At 45.5% G+C, this 24264-nt stretch overlaps 1 protein-coding gene across 1 annotated transcript in view; it reads left to right on the plus strand.

Annotated features, from left to right (window-relative positions):
• Nucleotides 1-24264, plus strand: part of GALNT10 (polypeptide N-acetylgalactosaminyltransferase 10) — a 395118-nt gene that overhangs the window by 192596 nt on the left and 178258 nt on the right. Inside the window, exon 3 of the mRNA XM_069199610.1 lies at nt 13417-13555. Within this exon, the coding sequence (XP_069055711.1) occupies nt 13417-13555 (139 nt within the window). The remainder of the gene's footprint in view (nt 1-13416; nt 13556-24264) is intronic.

Genomic DNA, 24264 nt, shown 5'->3' on the forward strand with positions numbered 1-24264 from the left:
TTTCTGCCTTTTCCTTCCTCCTTTTTCTGTTTGAGAGCAGTGACCAAATACTGTATTATTCCACTTTGGTTTCCTTATCTGTTGCTGTGATGGACTATTTTTGTTATTTCTTTGGTGCTCCCCTTTCACTGTGGGTGTTTTAGACTGGTAGCTGTCTGCTTTTATTGCAGCATTCTGTTCCTCCCACCACCTCCGAAGTAGCTAATATTTGTTTTAGCGTTATCTAGTGCAGTCCTTGTTTACCTCTGGCTCCTAAAATAAGCTTATTTTACAAAAGAAATACCCGGTCATTTAGCTCACTGCTCATGAAAGTCACAATATGCCTTTTCTGGTACAATGTAGCTAAACCTAGAAGCAATGATGTAAAACGTGTGTGATGGGTCAAACCAGTCCGACCCACACTCTGATCTTGCTTGTGCTGTCGCTGCCCATAACGCCACGGAAGCGACCCGGGAACACAGCCTTCCCATTGGTTCCCTGCCGCCACAGCGGGACCTGAAGGTAGTCAAAAAGAGGCTTCCTCCCTTTCACGGGGAGAACGACGGGATTTGGAGCGGGCGTTTGAAGGAGCCGACAGGAGAAGAGGAACGGACAACTACGGAGGACGCTGCCCCGGAATACGCCGCAACCACTCTTCGGAAGAGCGGACCGACATTGGGAACCAGAACGGTGGAGGCCCGTTGCAGAGACGAGGACCGCTGGCCCGGGGAGCACACGAGTGAGCCGCCACGCTTCAGGAGAAGCGTGGCCAATCCAGGTACGGGAGTGCGGGACGGGGAGAAAGGAGCGGGAGGCGGGAGATGGAAGGAGACGGGTAAAAGGAAAACACGGGCACTGCACTATGAGCACGGGGACAGGGGGGCGGAAGAGGAATAAGCAAATAAGAAGGAAAAGTATAGGAAGAGGATAAGGGATACAGGAGAAGACAAGATGCCCAGAAAAAAGGAAGAGAACAGGCCTAAGAGAAAGAAAAGGACCAGGACAATAGAGAAACCAGTGCACTTACAATATTGCAGAGAAAAGAAAAGGAGAGACAAGAGGAAAATACGAGGAAATAAGAGAAGGGCAAAGAAGAGAAATCTCGCTAACATCAGGGCAGAAGAGAAGACAGGAAAGAAGACCAAAGAACATCAAAGAGAAGACAGCAAGGAGAGTAAAAGAAAAGAAAGATAGGAAAAACCGGGGAGTGAGAAAAGAGAGTGGAGAGAACAAGAGAGAGAAAAGAAAAGAGGAAGGGAAAGGAAAAACAAAAAAAAAACCACACTTACTGTATCTATTCTTTTCTGTTTCCACACGCTTCCCGCGAGGCCCTGAAAGAAAAGAAAAAGAAGACGAGATGGAGCGGCCAGAAGGAAAAGACGTTTAAACCCTCCAAACCACAAAAAACTATCCAACAACCACAATATATATACTGTCAAAAGACCAATAAAGGCAGCTTACCTAAAACTAAAACCAAGCAGTCTGGTGTCATCGATCGGCCAACCTCGTACAAAGTGGTGTCAGAAGTGGGATTTGCCGGTCCCCTATAACCAAAATGGAGGAAAAACCAACCATGGCGGATGTCATAGCCCAACTCGCGGAAGGACAATGCCATCTCCAGTTGATGTGGGAGCAACAAATGAAGGACGCTAAAGAGGAGCGAGAGGCTTTACAAACCGCACTTAAAAGTCAGGCCACAATCATCGCCAACAACCAACTTGTACACGAGACTGCCCCGAGTAAACTAACGGAAACCATTGCCCATACTAAGGTACATCCTAATGTACCAAGTAGTGTGCTACAAAAATATCAGGACCAGGAAGATCCTGACCCCTTCTTTCTTAATTTCGAGAGAGTGGCCAGCTCAGCCAGTTGGCCAGAAGAAAAATGGGGTCAGTACATTGCCCCACTGTTAACCGGACAGTTACAAGCAACCTATCAAGCCATAAATCCTACCTGTACTCTTCCCTATAAAGAGATCAAAAAGACCATACTAGAAAGAATAGGTCTGGACAGCGAGAGCTATCGGACCAAATTCCGACACATGAAATGGCTACTACAGGAAAGCCCGCGCACCCTCTATTACAGGGTCCAACATGCTGCTGGGCAATGGTTGCGGCCCACAGAAAAGACTCGTGAAGAGATGTTCGATGTCCTAGTACTAGAACAATTTCTGGATGCCCTGCCGCCGTCCACCAGGAACTGGGTTCGCCAACACCCCGGGCTGAGCAATGAAACGGCCATTGAATTAGCCTGTGCTTTTCACAGGAGCCTGGATTTTAGAGCCAATCCTAGCAGAAATCCAGTTCCCTAATCTGTGCGCCCCAGTATAGGGAAAGGAGTTCTTCCCCGACCTCAGGCTTCACATGAACCAGAACGAGTACGTATACCCCATCCGGCCCAAACCTCTTATCCCTCGACCGGACCTCAATGTTACCATTGTTCGGAATGGGGTCACATCGCAAGGTTTTGTCCTAAAAAAAAAGATATGGAGGAACCAATGGAAATCGGAGTCACAAAGGGAAGGGTGTTCTGGGCAGGAGAGGCAAAACCCACATATACCCTCCCTATTCTTCTTAATGGACAGGAGAAGGTAGCTCTGGTTGACTCTGGTTGCAGTCAGAGCGTGATACGTCAAGACCTGGTGGGGCCGAGGCAAGGAGTGCCCCAGGCCCATGTATTAATCGCATGTGTCCATGGGGACCAAGCCTATTACCCAGTAGGTATGGTTAAGTTTCAGTGGAGGGGCGAGGAGGAACCCCTCAAGGTGGGGGTGTTGCCACACCTCGAAGAAGATATTATCATTGGGACAGACTATACTGCCTTTCCCCGGTTGTTAAGTAAAGAAGGGGAGGAACACATGATGAAAAAATGGTGGGAAGAAGTACCCTATGATACTGAGGTAGCCGAACCCCTACCATCCAAACCCCAGTTAAGTAAACGACAGAAAAGACTCCAGAAACGACAACATTGGGAAGAGAACCATGGGAACACTAAAGCACCGGGAGTCATGGGAAAGAAATATACTGTGGCTGGTGACTTTAGACAAAGTCAGAGAGAGGACCCCTCCTTAAAGAATGCATGGGCAAAGGCACTTAGTAACGAGGAGGCAGGGGTAGGACCAACCTTCCACATCCTTAATCACCTTTTATATAGGATACCCCAGTCTGGTGGTGACCAACAGAGACAATTATTAGTCCCTGGCAGCTACCGAGCACAGGTTTTGCAGTTAGCTCATGGTGACCAAGGGGAAGGGCATCTCGGAAGGGACAAGACCGAGGAGGCGGTACTCCGAAAATTTTACTGGCCCGGGATCTACGGGGATATACGTACGTTCTGCCAAAATTGTCAGAAATGCCAACTCTACAATCCTGTCACGCAACCCCCTGCCCCGTTACAACCCCTCCCTGTCATAGAAACCCCTTTTTCTCGGGTGGGCATGGACCTTATTGGTCCCCTCACCCCGTCCAGTAGAGGTCGACAATATGTCTTGGTGTTGGTAGACTATGCCACTCGGTATCCCGAGGCAATTCCCCTCCCCAGTATGCACACAAAAGTAGTAGCTCAAGCAATGATTGAGTTTTTTTCAAGGGTCGGTTTCACTAAAGAGATCCTGACTGATCAGGGTACCCCATTTATGTCCCGACTTATTGGGGAGGTCAGCAAAACCTTGGGAATAAAACAAATCAGGACCTCAGTGTATCACCCCCAAACTGACGGTCTAGTGGAACGATATAATCGGACCATTAAATCATTACTCAGGAAGAGCATTGCAGAGGATGGAAGGGATTGGGAAAAGGAACTATCCCTAGTACTTTACGTGATACGTACCCATACACAAACATCCCTTGGTCATAGTCCCTTCGAACTGTTATTCAGCCGACCCCCTCGCACTCTCCTCGAAATGTTAGTCGAACAGTGGGAAGAGACAGACGAGGAAGCCAAAGACCTCCTGACTTATACTAAAGAATTGAGAGAGAATCTGCAGTCCATTTGGGATAAGGCCCACGCTAACCTCCGTGAAGCCCAAGACAAACAGAACAAAGGTTACAATACCAGAAGTGTACTTCGTATTCTTAATGTCGGGGACAAGGCCCTGATCCTTCTCCCCAGTAGTGAGAATAAATTGTTAGCCCGGTGGCAAGGACCATACGAAGTATTAGAGCAGATCAGCCCCACAACGTATAGATTGGCTCTTCCCCATAGGCCCCATAAAGAACAGATCTACCACATAAACCTGTTAAAAATGGCAGGAAACTGATATTATACACAAAGTCCAACATATCACGACAGACCATAGAGAAGACATACCATATCCCTCCTTTACCCCTTCCCAAAACCCGGAGGAAAACAAACCACAGATCAATACCTCCCTTTCCGAGACGTATAAAAACTCTCTCTTGCGGACGATACAGTCCTGTACAGATGTTTTTTCTCGACAGCCCGCTCACACTACATTAACAGAACACAGTATCCGTACTAAGAGCGAGGCAATAGCACAACAAAGACCCTATAGAGTTCCCTAGGCCAAGAAAGCCGTGATTGAACAGGAAGTCCAAAACATGTTACAGACAGGTATTATAGAACCATCCAGTAGTCCCTGGTGTTCTCCTGTGGTATTAGTGCCCAAACCAGATGGGACTACTCGATTTTGTGTAGACTACAGGAGGGTCAATGAACTCACTTATTTTGACGCATATCCCATGCCCAGCATTGACGAGCTATTGGAGAAAATAGGGCACGCCAGGTTCATGTCCACCCTAGACCTGACGAAGGGTTATTGGCAGATCCCTTTGAAAGCAGCAGACAGAGAGAAAACTACATTTGCTGCACCCTCCGGGTTGTATCAATTCACCGTCCTTCCTCTTGGGTTGCATGGAGCTCCCGCCACATTTCAAAGGTTAATGGATATGGTCTTACGTTCCCATCACTTATATGCGCCCGCATATTTAGATGACATTGTGATATTTAGCGACACATGGCCTTACCACCTCCAACATTTAACAGCGGTCTTACAAGCATTAAGGGTAGCACGGTTAACTGCTAACCCCGAAAAGTGTAGACTGGGTTTTACCACCATTAGATATTTATGTTACGTCTTAGGACAGGGGCAGGTCCGCCCGAAAATAGAGAAGGTGGAAGCTATTCAACAGATCCCGGTACCAACATAAAAAAAAAGAAGTACGTGCCTTCCTCGGTCTAGTTGGGTATTATAGGAGGTTTGTACCCCAGTTCTTAACCATAGCTGAGCCCTTTACCAACTTACTGAAAAATTAGGCGCTTAAAACCTTTTCTTCCTTATCCGAGGCTAGTATGCGCAGTTTCCTCGGACTCAGGAATGCTCTGTCTACTGACCCAGTGTTGTGTTGCCCCGACTTCAGGAGCCCTTTTTATTTACAAACTGATGCCTCCGGCGTTGGACTAGGGGCTGTGTTGTCCCAACCGCAACCAGATGGTTCTGTCCACCCCATCTTATACATTAGTAGAAAGCTTCTTCCGCGGGAACAACACTATCCTACTATTGAAAAGAAATGTCTGGCCATTAAGTGGGCCATTGAGTCCCTCCGTTATTATCTCAGTGGCCGTCCCTTCACCCTCTTGACGGATCATGCTCCTCTCACCTGGCTCACTCGCAATAAGGATACCAACCCTCGGATCCTAAGATGGTTTCTCTCTCTACAACCTTTTTCTTCTCAGGTGCTCCATTCTCCGGGCCGTCTCATGGTGAATGCAGAATTTCTTTCCCGGCATCCTGCTTCTGAGCGTCATCGACAGACGCTCTCTAGGGGGAGTGTTTGTGATGGGTCAAACCAGTCCGACCCACACTCTGATCTTGCTTGTGCTGTCGCTGCCCATAACGCCACGGAAGCGACCCGGGAAGACGGCCTTCCCATTGGTTCCCTGCCGCCACCGCGGGACCTGAAGGTAGTCAAAAAGAGGCTTCCTCCCTTTCACAGGGAGAACGACGGGATTTGGAGCTGGCGTTTGAAGGAGCCGACAGGAGAAGAGGAACGGACAACTACGGAGGACGCTGCCCCGGAAGACGCCGCAACCACTCTTCGGAAGAGCGGACCGACATTGGGAACCAGAACGGTGGAGGCCCGTTGCAGAGACGAGGACCGCTGGCCCCGGGGAGCACACGAGTGAGCCGCCACGCTTCAGGAGAAGCGTGGCCAATCCAGGTACGGGAGTGCGGGACGGGGAGAAAGGAGCGGGAGGTGGAAGGAGACGGGTAAAAGGAAAACACGGGCACTGCACTATGAGCACGGGGACAGGGGGGGGAAGAGGAATAAGCAAATAAGAAGGAAAAGTATAGGAAGAGGATAAGGGATACAGGAGAAGACAAGAAGCCAAGAAAAGAGGAAGAGAACAGGCCTAAGAGAAAGAAAAGGACCAGGACAGTAGAGAAACCAGTGCACTTACAATATTGCAGAGAAAAGAAAAGGAGAGACGAGAGGAAAATACGAGGAAATAAGAGAAGGGCACAGAAGGGAAATCTCGCTAACATCAGGGGAGAAGGGAAGACAGGAAAGAAGACTAAAGAACATCAAAGAGAAGACAGCAAGGAGAGTAAAAGAAAAGAAAGATAGGAAAAACCGGGGAGTGAGAAAAGAGAGTGGAGAGAAAGAGAGAGAGAAAAGAAAAGAGGAAGGGAAAGGAAAAACAAAAAACCCCACACACTTACCGTATCTATTCTTTTCTGTTTCCACACGCTTCCCGCGAGGCCCTGAAAGAAAAGAAAAAGAAGACGACGAGATGGAGCGGCCAGAAGGAAAAGACGTTTAAACCCTCCAAACCACAAAAAACTATCCAACAACCACAATATATATACTGTCAAAAGACCAATAAAGGCAGCTTACCTAAAACTAAAACCAAGCAGTCTGGTGTCATCGATCGGCCAACCTTATACAACGTGTTTAGCCTCGCATCACATCTCAAGTCTCTCTCTACAGGGCGCCTCTCTGCCAGCTTTCACGACATCGACATTGCACACATAGCATTGCTTATCTCCTTTATTGGGGCCATAAATCTTCTCAGGCTGCTCTGGTTGAAATGCAAGGCAAGAATGCTTGCAAGACTTTTCATTCTGTTAAAATAAAAATTAAATACTTTTCCAAGCTTACTTTCCAATTTCTGTTCAGACGTTTACACAACGTGAGGTACTGCAGTCATCTTCTCATCTCTCCTCAAGACTTGTGATTTCTGTTGTGAGTAGCCTCCATTGACCACCAAAACATGACAGGAAAAGATGAAATTATGAGACGGGATTGACCAGTTTATGTGGAAAGAAAAGTCCAGTTCTAAATTTACAATTCAAATAGCTCTAATTCAAGAAAATGCAGACCAATTGAATTGCGAATGCTTGTTTATGCATTTCGACCACTGCCTTGTGTTTGTCTTGTGCCTTTAGTCTCACGCCTCATCGTAGAGCAGGTAATGTGCTGGACCTCTTGTGCTACGTATTGGCTAGAGCTCATTTGTTGTCTCCTTTGATATTTGTGCTCTGTGTTGTAAGGTATTTGAGCTACTGTTTAAAATCCTGGTTACCAGTGGTTCCTAGAACTTGGAGATGACAATTTAACCAAACCATAAAGTCTGTTTTTGACTGTAGCGCTAGGTTTTACAACGTAGCTTTACTTTAAAATATTATTGCTTTAGGTTTCTGAAATGGTTTATTAACCTGATGACAAACAAGGGCTAACAGTAGCCCTCATAATTGTGTGACAGTGTGGTGCCAGTTTGGAATGCGGGAAGGATAACGGTTTGTATTAGTCTAACCCTTAATGCATGGCACTTGGAAAGGCTGCCTAATGACATTGCTAATTTAAAGAGTCACCTATTGTAATGCTGTATAATCTGGTTTTGAGAGAGCATGTATTGAATAGTTGTGTGTCTGATTTGTTGCACCAATATCTTGTGGACTCAGATCTGACCTCTCCCCAAGAATTGGGAAAGAAGGCAGACAATTGGGTCAGAACAAGGGTGAGCTCACACAGGGGGTGACAAAGAAAAGAAGAAAGATGGTGAAAAATCTCAGGATAAGCATGGGGATAAACGTAAGCACAAATATCCTTCTTCAGGTCCGCAACACTCCGCTGGGGGTGGGAATAAATCATCTTCCTCTTCTTCTCACTCTGCACAAAATAAAAAGCCCTGGTGCTATGTGTGCAGAGGCAAAGACTATAGGCCAGGGGATAAGTCCTGCCCAGGTAAAGCCCCTTAGCCTACCACCACTAACTAATACATCAAGCTCTAGTGCCCCTAGCAATAGTGGTAATAGTGGTGGGACTACTGGCAATAGTAAAAGGGTGTACTTCGGTTTACTTATCGGTCCATCATAGAAACTGGGGTAGACACTCCCAAGACAGTTTCTATCACACCTGGTGGCATTGGCCTTGCCACCTTGGTTACTTGTCCACTTAACATGGACAAGTACAAGCAGTGAATGGTAATAAATGGTGTTGAGGCCCAGGCCTACAGGGACACAGGTCCCAGCATCACTTTGGTGACTGAAAACTTGATGTCACCTGCACAACACCTCCTTGGACAGAAGTACCAGGTTAATGATGTCAATAACTCCACTCAGTCTTTCCCCTTAGCTGTAGTGCAACTTAGTTTGGGTGGAGTTACTGGCCCTAAGCAGGTGGTGGTATCACCTATCTTACCTGTAGACTGTCTCTTAAGTAATGACCTAGAGGCCTCAGGTTGGGCTGATGTAGAGTTTAGGATCCATGCTGGGTATCCCTGAGGAATTTCTTTCTCATCTCAGGTGAAACTAAAATGCGAAAGAGAGAAAAAGGCCTGAAATCTCAGAATCCCTCTCCACCAACAGGTAAAAAGGGTATCAAAGTATCCCTTCCCCACCCTACCACTAAGGATACCATTCCTGTGGTGGGAGACACCTCTCCTGGGGGAGGAACCTGTGCCAAGGGAGCCCACAGCTGCCACAGCTGGACTCCCAGAGGTAAAAGTACTTCTCTGTGGAACCACTAAACCAAATGTGAAAAATTGAACTGTTTTTGTAAATTTGGAGCAGCCCTCCCAGAGAAACTTTAGTGCAGCAGCCCTGCACTACCTCTGAACACATAGGTCAGCATTCCTATCTTAGTGTGGAGCTTATAGGACTGCAGCCCTGTCCTGCTACAACCCAAGAGAAACAGCAACCCTGTTCTCTCTTTCAACCATATGGACAAACTTTTTGCCCAGCTATGGCTTTACTGAGACAGCATCCCTGTCTGGCATTCTCTTCATTAGGACAGCAACCCTGTCTTGACATAGGCTCAGTGGAAAAATCCCACTGCCCAACTTTAAAACTTACAAATAAAGACTCTGAGAATTTACACTTGCACTGTTTTCTAGGTAAAAATCTCCAAACAGAGTGGTTTACATCCCCACAGGGAAGTAACCATACAGTGGATGATAAAGGGAGTAAACACTCTATAGCATATCTACTCTCCATTTATCACCACGTAGGCAATAAAGTCTCAACTGGCCAAGGTTAGCCTTATTGCCCTTTATTTGAGGGTGGTTATGAGAGAAAGTAGCCTCTTTCTAGCATGGTTACCCCCATTTTTGGCCTGTTTGTGAGTATTTGTCAGTGTGTTTTTACTGTCTCACTGGGATCTTGCTAGCCAGGACCCCAGTGCTCATAGTTGAAAACCTATTTGTCAGTGTGTTTTGCCTGTCTCACTGGGATCCTGCTAGCCAGGACCCCAGTGCTCATCGTTTGTGGCCTATGTGTGTTGTCAGTATGCTTGACTGTGTCACTGAAGTTTTGCTAACCAGAACTCCAGTGCTTATGCTCTCTCTACTTACCAAATTTGTCACTATAGTTTAGTGACTCCATATTCCAATTCTGATTGGCACACTGTACCCTCTTATAAGTCCCTAGTAGATGGTACCTAGGTATCCAGGGCATTGGGGTTCCAGGAGATCCTTATGGGCTGCCGCATTTCTTTGCCACCCATAAGGAACTCATACAAACCTTTCATCAGGATTGCCACTGCAGCCTGAGTGAAATGGTGCACACACTATTTCACAGCCATTTTACACTGCACTAAGTAACTTGTAAGTCACCTATATATGTCTAACCTTTGTTGACTGAAGGCGAAGTGCAAAGTTACTATGTGTGAGGACACCCTTGCACTAGCAAGGGTGCCTCCAAATTGTCCAGGGCCAATTCCCGGGACTTCGTGAGTGTGGGGACACCATTATAAGCGTGCACTACATACATGTCAAGACATATATGTAGCTTCACAACAGTAACTCCAAATATGGCCATGTGAGGTGCCTAAGATCATGGAATTGACCCCCAATCCAAATCTGGTATTGGGGGGCCAATCCCATGCACCCTGGGGGGGTCCACTGTGGAACCCCAGCACTGCCAAACCAGCTCTCTGAGGTTTCCACTGCAGCCCCAGCTGCTGGCACCTCACAGACAGGCGTTTGCCCTCCTGTGGATTGAGCAGCTCAATCCCAGGAAGGCAGAACAATGCATTTCCTTTAGGAGAGGGGTGTTCCACCCTCTCCCATTGGAAATAGGTGTTACAGACATGGGAGGAGTAGCCTCCCACAGCCTCTGGAAATGCTTTGAAGGGCACAAATGGTGCCCTCCTTGCATAATCCAAACCACACCAGTTCAGGGACCCCAGGTCCCTGCTCTGGCGTGCAACTGGACAAAGGAAAGTGGTGTGACCACTCCCCTGTCCATCACCACTCCAGGGGTGGTGCCCAAAGCTCCTCCAGAGGGTCCCTGGCGTTACCCTTCTTGGATTCCACGGTGTGGGGACCCTCTGGAAACCTCTGAGTGGCCAGTGCCAGCAGGTGACGTCAGAAGCCCCTCCTGATAGGTGCGTACCTGGGTAGGTAGCTAATCCCCCTCTCAGGGCTGTTTAGGGTCTCTCCTCTGGGTGTTTCTTCTGATTCAGTTTGCAAGATTCCTCTAGGGCTCCTCTGGTTCAGCTTCTGACCTTCAGATCAACAGCAGACTGCTCCAGGAACTGCTGTAACTGCAACAAAGTATCCAGGATTACTCCTGTGACCTGCAACTTCAGCTCCAGCCAGCATTTTCAACAGTTGCCAAGGTTTGTACGCTCTGAGGACTGCCTGCCTTCACCCTGCAGCAGAAGAACCGAAGGAATCTCCCGTGGAGCGACGGAGTCACTTCCCTGCTTCAGCAGACACCCTTCTGCGATGACAACCGGTACACTGGGACTCCTCTCCCGACGGTGAGCGTGCTCTCTGGAACACAGGTAGTAGACCGAAGTGACCCAGACTGCTTAAAGGTCCAGCTGTCCAATTTGGTGGAGGTAAGAGCTTGCCTCCCCGTGCTGCGACAGTACCCCTGTGCCCCGCGTCTTCTGCAGCTCCTTGGGCTTCTGTGCACTTCTTCCAAAAGTTCTTCATGCACAGCGTAGCCAAGGTCCCCAGCACTCCATCTTGTGACGCACAGCTCCCTGAGTTGTTCTCCGGCAGCGTGGGACCTTCTGGTGTAGTGCTGCAATGACCACACTTTGCATCTTCTTTGTCCCCGTGTTCTGGGACTCCCATGGGTGCTGCCGGGTCTTCTGAGGGCTATCGTAAGTGCTGAGAGCCCCCTCTGTCTCCTCAGTCTGAGTTGAGACCCCCAGGTCCCTCCTGGGTCCAGGCAACTCCTCTTTGATGTAAACCGCAGAATTGCTTGAACCAATACTTGTTGGCGGAATCCAGCAACACAAACAGCTGGCATCCAACAACTTGACGTAGGACATCTCCTGAACCTCGCAGGAACCCACAGCCATCTTCTTTGGTGCACTTCTGTACTTTTCTTCTGACCGGAGAATCCACTTTTGCACCTTGTTCTAGGTTGGTAGGGGCTCCTGTCCTTCCTGGACTCTTCTTCGACTTCTAGACTTGGTCTCCTCTCTCCACAGGTCTTCAGGTCCAGGAATCCATCGTTTGCTACTTGCAGTCTTGCTTCGTTCTTGAAAAATCCTTTATCATGACTTGTAGTGTGTCCTGAGGAAACTTGCTGTACTTTACTCCTGCTTTCCTGGGGTGGGGTACTTTACTTACCTTTGGCGTTCTCTTACACTCCCAGCTCCCCTCTACACACTACACTTACCTAGGGAGGAATTCGACATTCACATTCCACTATTTTAATATGTGGTTTGTGTTGTCCCTAAAAAAAAACCATTGCAATCTATTGTATTTTCTACTGTTTGCACTATTCTAGGACTGTTCACTTATCTGATTTTGGTTACTAGCTTACATATTGTGTATAATACTTGCATCCAGAAGAGGTATTGCCTCGAAGAATTTTGTGGGCCTTGTGTCAACAAAATAAAGTACCTTTATTTTTGGTAACACTGGGTATTGTCTTTTATTGTGTATAAGTACTGTGTAACTATAGTGGTATTGAAGGAGCTTTGCATGTCTCCTAGTTCAGCATAAGCTGCTCTGCTACAGCTACCTCTAGACAGCCTAAGCTGATAGAACACTGCCTACATTTCACTAATAAGGGGTAACTGGACCCTGGTATAAGCTGTAAGTACCTCAGGTACCCACTATAAACTAGGCCAGCCCCCTATACGCTTTGAAAATGTTGAAAAAAATGTCTGTTCTCTCTTATTCATATCATATTTGCTGAAATGGCCACCTGTCTGTGTATGCATCATATGCTGCGTGTTTCTTAAATTATTAATGACCAGAACAGTTCACTTTTTCAAGGGTGTTTGAAAATTAATGAAGACATGTCTGGGTATCAGGGGAAATATCCCCATGGTACCTAAAGTACTGGTAGGAAGCAGTGAAATCACATGCAGTGCTTAATTTGTGTCTGTGCTTGCAGATTCCCGGCACCGGCGGAATTCTTAATACCAGCACTTACGTATCGCAGTCCACCACATGGTGGCGGTGCCTATTTCGTAACAGAGCATATCAGTATAACAATTAAATATACATTTGAAAATACTTCTAGCAGGTTCAGAACATTCTTAGAACTTTGGGTGGTCTGCAAGTGTGCAGACTCAAAGTGTCACATTTGTAGGAGTTTGATGCTTAATAAGGAGTGTTTCTACTGGCTTTCGGAAACCATGGCATGGTCAGTTTGTGCAAGCTGCAATGGCCTCCTGTGCAACACCCTGGGGCTTGGTGTTTTTTTCTCCAAATTAATCACTGATAATTTGCCTTCTACTTTGTGATCACTTAGTATGTGGTACTAGCTAGATGAATACTGCATCTGGATGCAGTGGGAGTGGACTACTGAAAGATAAAATGTCTTCGCATAGATTTCACACTGGAGATCCATACGGTGCCATAAGACAGAATTCCATGTACCATGTTCTGACTTATTTTGTTATTTTGGATTCTTCCTATTTATGTCTCTGAAGATAGCTCCCTCTCTCATTGTTTATATTGGTTACAGAGAATTAACGTTTGCCTTTTTTCTCCCCAAAGGCAATGGAGAACAGGGGAAGCCATACCCACTGACTGATGCTGACCGAGTTGACCAGGCTTACAGGGAAAATGGATTTAATATTTATGTGAGCGATAACATCTCTCTCAACCGCTCGCTTCCAGACATCAGGCACCCTAAGTGAGTACATTAACTGTACGTTTTTCTTTTGTGTTTTTGGTTGTCTGTCAGATTTGTGCATCTAATTATTATTTTTAATTGCTAAGACCTCTATCTCTTCAGACTGTTTATTTTGATTTCTGAGATATATTGTTTATTTTTTTGTGAGAATCAAACTGCTCAGTGATTGGCCTGTGTGCCAATTTCTCCAGTTGTGACTGGTGCTCTTTGAAACTGATGGGGAGCCAGCCAAGCAGGGTAGCCCACATTATTCTAGATTCTTATTCCCACTCACACTCAGTCTCACTCTTGCTTTTCTCACTTCCCATCACTCACCACATTCATTTTCAATCACTCACTGTTATTGTCACTCAATGCTCATTAGTTACTCTCACTCTCTTGGTCTCACACATAAGCACCCACTCTCATCAGCAGTTTCTTTTCCACTGCGGTTGTCAATATTGTAAGTGCTGTGTATTCCTCCTTTACGTTTATACGTCAGGTGGTAATTAAAATTGACAAATACTTGAGCATCTCTCTGTGTGCTCAGCAGACAGGACATACCAGTGACTTGATGAGCTTCCGCACACCCTTATGTTCCATAGATAGGCACTGTGAGAATCTCAAACTGGCTTTAGCTTCAATTCTAATGCTCTCAACTGTGGCCTGCCATGACCGCCTACCCACAACCTCAACTCAGCCAGGCATCACTAGAGGCAGCTCAATTCACACTACCATACAAGAGTCATATGTTTGATGAAAAAAGCTACAGAAGCACAACATATAGAAAAGGCAAATGCACTGAATGTAAGAAAAAGTAAAACGTGAAATGGAAGTAGGAACTTCATAGCTTACATGGATTATCTATTATAGTTATTAAGAAATCGGGGGCTGTTTCAAAGTCACTTTCGTTACGTATGATATAAGGCACTTAAACCCTGGGGTGGATTAGAGCATACTTGTTGTAGGTCTAGATTCTGAGGAAATTAAGTGCACCATTAGGCCATTCCTTGTATCAAAACTATCATTGCTGACCTTACTGCAGGCACACATAGACACTGAGGTGGGAAAGATCTCACTAGATAAGCGCACTGTTTATCTAGAGTAATTTCTCTCAAAATTATGTAATACTCTTGTTATCTTAAAACTGTGTGTATGAGTAAATCCATCTTTGATGCTCCAACACTGAAAGTTGTTAAACTTCAGCGTATTTGATTCCGCATAGGGTTCGTCAGTGTGATGTGGCTGACATGTCGGAGAGCAATCGTATTTCAACATTTATATAGCAATCACTTCTTAAATGGGTCACTAAAGTGCTTGCCTGCATGGGTAGCGCACTACAACTGTGTAGTGTGTGTGGTTGGAAGTGTTATTTTTGCTTCGATCCTGTGTTGGAGGTGTCTCTGTGTCATGAGTGAAGCCCACCAAGGGGTGGTTATCTTTCTGTGAGTGAACATGAGTGAGAGATAAGCCGCAGTTTATGGTTTTTAGTAAGCTGGTAGCATTTTTTTGTTCTGCTCACTTAGGTGGTTACTGCACTGGGTTGTTCATTCTGAGATATGTTGATTAACGTTAATGGTCCTGAGCAGCATGGATGAAACAAGTAACTGGCGAAGTGATCTGCTGGTGTGGACTTCGTTAATATCACTCTATATCTGGAGCCCCTTCCTAACAAGGCCCTAACTGAATTTCCAATGGAAGCCCTGTCACCAGCCTTTCTCACCTCAGTGTCTAGTCCATACCCTCAAACCGCAGGAATGAAGACAACAAAGGTCCTTGTCTGGGAAGATCTGCATTTCAGTGCAGCTTGCTTTCCTTGTCCTGGCATGCATGTGGATAGGGGGGATTTAGTTTCTAATGCTCTCTCCTGCTCTGGTTCCTCAAAGTCATCCATGTAAAAACACTTACAAGCAATACCTGAAAACAGCCGTAGCTAGAAGTTCCATTTTACATTACATATGCCACAGGTTCATCCCACTTTCTTGGTGAAGTTCTGCTCTGCAATGACATATATCCTGCCTGCCCAGAACTCTGATTACCAAATTTAAAGAATAATAAATTATGCATCATCCACTCTGGGAGCACCGGAGTCTCCTCGTTTAATGATAAATTACCATGGTGCCATTTCTATACCACATTTCTAATGGTATAGAAACAAATATAATACAGCAAATATTATTTTAAATAAAGTACACTCATATCAAGTCTACATGACATAGAAGGCAATTTTTAAACGTTATGAGTCCCCTATTTGCCGAAATTTGCGAGTGCTTAGAAACAGTCAAGCTTCAGTTTAAAAACATAGCTGCCCAACTACCTCCCTCTGTTCCCCCAACCACACGAATATGTGGAGATGCCTCTACTGAGCATGCTGGGCTGCAGTTTCACTTTCCCATTAGTTTTGCCAAGAAGCCAGGGCGAGCTGACAGTAACTGCAGCAGAGGATTATTACCTGACAACTGTGTATGAACGATAAATGGGCATGTGAGTTAAGATTTCGGGAGGGCTGTTACTGGGTTTCATCTCTAAGATTCATATCAGTAATTCGGGTAAATAGTGTGCCCTGCTGGGAAGGCACATGCATTGTTCTGTGAAACTCGGGAAATCAGTTCAATAATAAGTTTCTTTAGATAATGTTGACTTTCGAACTGTTCCTATCATATTCTTTACAAAACAACTACAGTCCATATGCTGCTTTAAAAAGCTGTACATTTTCAGAGAAGCTAAAAAGCCCCCAAATTATCCACCACATTTGTAAAAATATAAATCTACGAAATGTTTCATTGCAGATAGTGAATGAGACATGATATTAAATGTAACAAATACAGAAAAACTATAGTCTAATTACAGCGTCCACGTGCGACCAAACTCTGTGATCCTGGGCAAGACCACCTTATCTCTTGTGGGTCTGGAAAATTTAGAAACCATATTTTAGGTAATCCTGTTCTTCAAAAACATTGTTGCGTGATCCAGTTGCTTGGTTTAGAAGGGTCTGGCTAGCCGCTTGAGTAGCAGCTTTGCTTGGCGAGATTGGGGAAAGGGGAGCGTTACTGCATCCCCTTCTGCGGAGCGTTGTCTTCGAGGCAGGCCGGGGAAAAACACACCGGCTTCCTGAGAGGCAAGCACAGAAGCAAGACAGTCAAATGGATTGCTTCGCTCTTATAAGTGTCCCTCCTGTTAACCAACCCCGTACAATAGAAAACCGTGACCCATACTGCAATGCCAGTCGGGGAGTGCTTTATAGCTAGAGCTGCCTACTTTAAATTAAACCTGGGAAGCCAAGTTCGAGTCCTGGTGGCGCTGAACGTCCTCTTATTCTGAGAAAGTTGCTTATTCGCGCCATGCCTAAAAAAATAAAAAAAAATAAAAAATGCATATAATCCCCCCGTGCTTCAGTGGAAAAAAAAATGTTATGGTGGTCTTTTATAGCGTTACTCGAGCACTTTACAACACTGCAAAAAAAATGGAAAAAAAAAAAAACATGACTGTAACGTTGTGTAATGTAATGTCCCCGTGCTTAAATAAAAAAAAATAAAAAAATAAAAAACATGAATGGAATGGTGGTCTTCGAAAGCGCTTGAGTTTGCGCTACATAACACTGGAAGAAAAAATAAATTCTCTCACTTTGACGTCCGAGAAAGAAAAATAAATGCTAAGGGCTCTCGGAAGACCACGCCTGACTTTTGACCTTGGCCTTTGACAGTACAGCAAATCTGACAAGATATGATTTAACCCCATGAGTGCAGAGGATGTAACGGTTACGTCCTCGGCTGCACTGCTTGGGTGCCGATGACTTAACTGTTACGTCCTGCACCTGGCTTACGGTAGCAGCGCTAGTGATTTCCCTGTGTGCCTCCCACCCCCCTCCCCTGGGCAGGGATGGAAGGGGAATCGCTTCCCCTTCCACCCTCTACCCCATACCCCGGCCCTGGATATCTGATGATGTCAGCGCAAAATCATGCGCTGACCTCACCAGAGGTCGCCTCCTTTGATCCGAGGTGAAATATCAGTTTCTCCTCAGTACGGAGGCAGGGGAGGTCAGGGAGGCATGAAAAGGAAAGGAAAGACTTTTCCTTTCCTTGTCATGTCTCTCTGAGAGATTGGTGTGTGTGTTTTGTTTGGGCGGTGCAGCCCCTTGGGCAGGGGCCCTCCCCATGGGGGAACATTACTGTTGGCCATTTCTGCCCCTTTTGGGGGCAGATCAGACTATTTTTATAAGGCCCATCTGCCCCCTATGGGGACAGAAAGCCCACTAGACACCAGGGAGCCACCCCAGATAAATGGGGACAAAGTTGTTCTGCTAAAAGATCTTATCCCAACGGCAAGCAAGAGGACATTTGATTATTTTGGGTTTTGGTTTTATTTTTGAGCCATGAGAGCTTGTCTAACTCTTAAATCGTCCCACATGAAATGGTGAGGGCTGCACATTTTGGACTTTAGGACGCTTCCATGTAGAAAAATCTACGAGACCTAGACAATTCTGAAAACTAAAAATCTGGGTGAGTCCAGGGTGGTGTGCTTCACATGCACCCAGCACCATTTTCTTACCCACAATACCCTGCAAACATCCAACTTTTCTTGAAATAACACTTTTTACCCACATTTTTGTGATGGAACCTTCCGGAATCTGCAGGAATCCACAAAAGTCCTACCACCCAGCATTGTTGCATCTCCACCGATAAAAATTCTGCCCCGCTTGTCAGCCTAAAAAGTTTTTTTTCAATCTGCCCTTTTGGACCCGCTTTGGTTCCCCCTCACTTTCAAAATGTTTTTGGTTCTTCCCTGTCACAGGCACTTGGCCTACCTGGTATCATTTTTATCGGGAGACTGAGGGGAACATTGGGTGGTAGGAAAGTTGTGCTTGTGCGGTGATCCCACTCAGAAATGTTTTTTTTTTTATAGCTAAATTTGAGGTTTGCAGAGGATTCTGGGTAAGAAACCAATGAGGAATCCACACAAGTCTCACCTCCCTGGACTCCCTCGGGTGTCTAGTTTTCAGAAATGTCTGGGTTTGCTGGGTTTCCCTATATGGCTGCTGAGCCCATGACCAAAAACGCAGGTGCCCCCTGCAAAAGCAGGTAGTTTTGTAATTGATAATTTTGATGTGTCCACGAAGTGTTTTGGGGCATTTCTTTTTGCAGGCACTAGGCCTACCCACACAAGTGAGGAACTGTTTGTATCAGGAGACTTGGGGGAATTCTGGGTGGAAGAAAATTTGTGGCTCCTCTCAGATGCCAGAACTTTCTATCACCGAAATGTGAGGAAAAAGTGTTTTTTTTTGGCCACATTTTGAGGTTTGCAAAGGATTCTGGATAACAGAACCTGGTAAGAGCCCCCCAGGTTACCCTGTCCTGGGTTCCCCTAGGTGTCTAGTTTTAGAAAATGCACAGGTTTGGTAGGTTTTCCTCAGTGCCGGCTGAGCTAGAGACCAAAATCCACAACTAGGCACTTTACAAAAAAGACGTCCGTTTTCAATGTAAAAATTTGATGTGTCCATGTTGCGTTTTTGGGCTTTTCCTGTTGTGGACACTAGGCCTACCAACACAAGTGAGTTACCATTTTTATTGGGAGACCTGGGGAAATGCTGGGTGGAAGGACATTTGTGGCTCCTCTCAGATTCCAGAACTTTCTATCACTGAAATGTGAGGAAAGTGTTGTTGTTTTTTTTCTTTTTTTTTGTGCTAAATGTTGAGGTTTGCAAAGTATTCTGGGTAACAGAACCTGGTGAGAGCCCCACAAACCCCCCTATTCTGAATTCCCCTTGATGTCTAGTTTTAAAACATGTATAGATGTGCTAGGTTTTCCTAGGTGCCAGCTGAGCTAGAAGCTAAAATCCACAGCTAGGCACTTTGCAAAAAACAGGTCAGTTTTCTTTGGGAAAATGTGACGTCTCCATGTTGATATTTTGGGGTATTTCCTGTCATGGGCACTAGGCCTACCCACACAAGTGAAGTACCATTTTTTTTCTGGAGACTTGGGGGAATGCTGGGTGGAAGGAAGTTTGTGGCTCCGCTCAGATTCCAGAACTTTCCATCACCGAAATGTGAGCAAAAAAAAGTTTTTTTACCAAATTTTGAGGTTTGTAAAGAATCCTGGGTAACAGAACCTGGGGAGAGCCCCACAAGTGACCCCATTCTGGATTCCCTTAGGTATGTAGCTTTCACAAATGCACTGGTTTGCTAGGTTTCCCTAGGTGCCGGCTAAGTCAGAGGCCAAAATCCACAGCTAGTCACTTTCCAAAAAACACATCAGATTGCAATGTAAAAATGTGATGTGTCCATGTTGCGTTTCCTATCGCAGGCACTAGGCCTACCCACACGAGCGAGGTACCATTTTTATCGGGAGACTTGGGGGAACACAGAATAGAAGTGTTATTGCCCCTTATCTTTCTCTACATTTTCCCTTCCAAATGTAAGACAGTGTGTAAAAAAAGAAGTCTATTTGAGAAATGCCCTCTAATCCACATGCTAGTATGGGGACCCAGAAATTAAGAGATGTGCAAATAACCACTGCTTCTCAACACCTTATTTCGTGCCCATTTTGGAAATACAAAGGTTTCCTTGATACCTATTTTTCACTCTTTATATTTCACCAAATGAATTGCTGTATACCCACTATACAATGAAAACCCATTGCAAGGTGCAGCCCATTTATTGGCTCTGGGTACCCAGGGTTCTTGATGAACCTACAAGCCCTCTATATCCCCGCAGCCAGACGAGTCCAGCAGACGTAGCAGTATATTGCTTTCAAAAACCTGAAGAAGAAAACTTTGACAGAAATGGCTTTGATTCACCTCAATTTCAATATTTCTTTATTTTAGTTTTCGCTTTCTGTAGGAAAACCTTGAAGGATCTACACAAATGATCCCTTGCTGAATTCAGAATTTTATCTACTTTTCAGAAATGTTTAGCTGTCCGGGATCAAGCATTGGTTTCACACTCATTTCTGTCACTGACTGGAAGGAGGCTGAAAGCACAAAAAAAAGTTAAAATGGGTTATGTCCCAGTTAAATGCCAAAATTGTGTTGAAACATGTGGTTATGTGATTCAAGTCTGCCTGTTCCTGAAAGCTGGGAAGATGGTTATTTTAGCACCGCAAACCATTGTTGATGCCATTTCCAGGGGGAAAAAACACATGCTTTCTTCTGCAGCACTTTTTTCCCATTTAAAAATAAATAAAAAATAGCTGTATTTTGGCTAATTTATTGGTCTCCTCCAGGGGAACCCACAAACTCTGGGTACCTCTAGAATCCCTGGGATGTTGGAAAACAAGGACACAAATTTGGCTTGGGTAGCTTATGTGGACAAAAAGTTATGAGGGCCTAAGTGCAAACTACCCCAAATAGCCAAAAAAAAGGCTCAGCACCTGAGGGGAAGAAGGCCTGGCAGCAAAGGGGTTAAAGGCCTGTTTACAGAAAGGGAGTTTGTGGAAGGATAGAGTAAACATGGTTTATGCAACGGGGGGACATACTGAGCCTGGAGAACCTAAAGAAAATAAAGGCAGCAAATAGAAAGCTGGAAAATATAAGTTACACACCACAAAGCCAATGGTTATCAACGAGTGAAATGCATTCCTTGGTCAATTTTCTGAAAGTCCCCAAGATGTCTTTAGCAAACCAGACAGCTGTGCTGAGTGATAGGCTGCAACCTAAAAAGGTGGCTTGTCAATAGCTTACACTTAATTGGCAATCTGAAGGCCACTTTGCTGCTGTGGGTGGACATGCTAGTGGCTTGGCTGCTCCCTTAATAATTTAGTGTGTCTCACTGCCAAGGTGGTTTAGCTCAACCTATTGAAAGCAGACAAACCTTGCCAATTTTGGGTATGTCTGTGCTGCACGAGAGACCAATGAAACCAAGTGGTAAAATAAACTACACATTCATATCCTTGTGATACCAGAAACTCGAAAGTGTAAACTACATACAGTAAGCAGTCTCCTTAAATTTGATATTGCAGAACATGTAACTGCACTATAACATAATTAATCATAAAATATATTTAGCTTTATTTTTTGCGGTGCTCCATACTCGGTAAGTCCTTGAAGAACCAATTCCTGTGGTCTGTGCCAACAATTTTAGACAATCATTGCGGAACTGAAACCTTTGCAGTTTTTAGACTTTAAACTTAGGTTTATGCTTTTTCCAGATACTGCAAGCTGAATTATTTTTACCAATCACTTAATTTATCTTTGTGTTCGCTCTGCAAGTTCTCAGCACTGCCATGGTACTGGGATTAGGGTGTTTTGTGAGTTGAACTGAAAATCCACATTAGCAAATTATTTTCAAATAAAAGCTGGTGTCTCACGAACATTAGGCAACTGATGTTATGTTAATGATTGGGTGCAATTACACAGGACACATATTCAGTTAGAATGTATCGAGGAGGCTGGTGCCCAGGCAAAGGAGCGCCATAACAGGAGGGCCGAATTACCTGGGTAAGGAAGCCTGGTCAGTCTTCTGAAACTCCAGTTCTCGGACTATGAAGAAAGTGAAAGTAAACAGATACTCTGTAGATGCACGGCTAATGCATGTGCAGTGTCTCTATTTTCTGCTTATGACCAGACATCACATGGTTAAGGCCTGTCTTCACTCCTGCCTCTCACACAGCCAACCTGCAAGAATCCACTAGAGCCATCTGAGATTGACATGTACACCCACGCCGGACAGGGCTGAAACTCTCAGTGCCCAGGGCTACCTAACAAAGTGACGCTTTGAATGCCTGAAAATCGGCAGGCCAGGGCTGGAGCAAGGTATGCTGTGGGTTAGCCCAGCGTCAGGTTGGCATGTGTGGACTAGCACGTGTGCCCATGAAAAAGTGAAAGACTCGGGGACAGAGCTAATTTTCTAATTACTGATTTCATCATTACAATAGTAATTAAAAAGAAATAGTATGTTAAAGGAAACTGGGTGGCCAGAGCCCCTTAGCCCAAAGGAACCAGGCGCTCATGCAATCAAACCTTGCAAATAGTGCAGTGCTTCCAAAGAGACTCCTATTCTAAGCATGTGAGGCATGTTGTGCACATGAACCAGAACACGCAGAGTCGTGCCCTCTCATCTTTTTTATGGCTTGTGGTAATATTTCACTCAGATCTACACAGACTGGCAGAGGCCACCCCCGAAGGGGCATGAAGGGCCGGCGCAATAACGGCTACCGGGGACCTGGAAATTACCAGTTTTAGCCACCTTAGTGGCGAACCAACAAAGGAAGGGGCATCCTGCTCCCCCCCCCTTAGGAGGAGGAAATGTGTGTCAAGTATGGCGCAAAGACACAGGGCCAATGAGTGCCCAGGTAGGGCAATTAATGTTTTGAACCGCCCCCGCCCCCCATGTAGGGACACCACCGCACCCTCAGCTGGGGCACCCAAGGTTAAAAGGACTGCGCTACCACCGCAAACGGTACATTCTTGCGAGTAGGGGCAGTGCATAGGAGACTCTAGACCCACTCACACCAGAGCAGCAGCATTGTCGCAGGGCTGAGAGGGCAGGCGAGTGGTGGTAAAAGGGGTATGTTGGATGGTAAAGGAGGCACATCGGAAGGCTGTGTGTCGGAGGAAGTCCAATTACCTTGGGATGCCAAACGGCAGGGTAAGTAGGCTGATGGGGGAGTAAGCGGAGTACGGCACTCGCAGCCGAGACCCGCCAGTTGGCAGGGCACAAAATGGACAGACAAGGTAGCGAGTTGAGCCTAACAGCAGTAAGAGGCTACACCCCTCACGATCAGAGAAAGAAACAACAAAAGACTAACAAAACTTTATGACCCCAAAAAAGCGGCATGGAAGCTGGCCTCAACGACAAAAGGTGTCAGGAATATGACAAGCAAATGACAAGGACTTGATTTATATATGTCTGAGATGATTTAGGGCATGTCAACCACTGACGTTTATGACCTATCATGCAGCACAGTTTTTTGATCCTGTCAAAATGATTCATGCATGGCAGAGAAGATGTATCACTTATCGACAGTGATTTTTAACATGTCTCCTAATCATGATTTATGATCATGTCAAGAACAATGGGGTGGCACTCAGAATGATTTATGACTCTGTAATAATGTTTTTATGGCCTTGTCATTAAGGTTTATGACTGATTACTGTGATTTACGTGGTCAATGATGATGTAACATAAGAGTCCATGCTTATAACAAAACTGCGGCCAAGTATTCCCATAGCAAAATGCAGCCACACTGCAGTTTTAAGTTTATTAATAGATGTATATGTGGAATTGCACAGATTGGAGTGAGCCAAGTGCGGGAATTATGCCCCTTCAGTTAGCACCTGCTGTAGACCGCACACTCTAAAATAATAAGAGCAGTTTTATTAAACAGATGCCAAATAGCTGAGGGTCGGGTCCTGGCTCAGCTTTGAGTTTGAGATATATATTTTATAACTGGAGCACTAAAGCGAGATTTTGTAAACTTCTGTACACCACAGGGATTTGTCTGCCCTCCCCGTACATGAACAGAGAGACAGCCTTGTGAATTTCTATGCTTTTTGTTAGTTCTGGTGAAGGATTTTGAGGTTCGAGTTCTAGTCCCTTTTGGAGATGTGAAGGTCTCAGTGATGGAACTCCAAAGCACTGTACATCAGAAATGAGATGCATTAGAAAAGCTGTGTGTAATGTAGATCTCTAGTGGTGGACTAGCAGAGAGTATTCAACATTAGAAATGAGGTCCATTGAAAGATTTCCCTGTGGACCTTAGTGCTGGATTAGCACAAAGTACTACACACCTGAAAT

This window comes from Pleurodeles waltl, chromosome 7 (assembly GCF_031143425.1).
Source record: "Pleurodeles waltl isolate 20211129_DDA chromosome 7, aPleWal1.hap1.20221129, whole genome shotgun sequence".
In the NCBI taxonomy this organism is placed as follows: Eukaryota; Metazoa; Chordata; class Amphibia; order Caudata; family Salamandridae; genus Pleurodeles; species Pleurodeles waltl.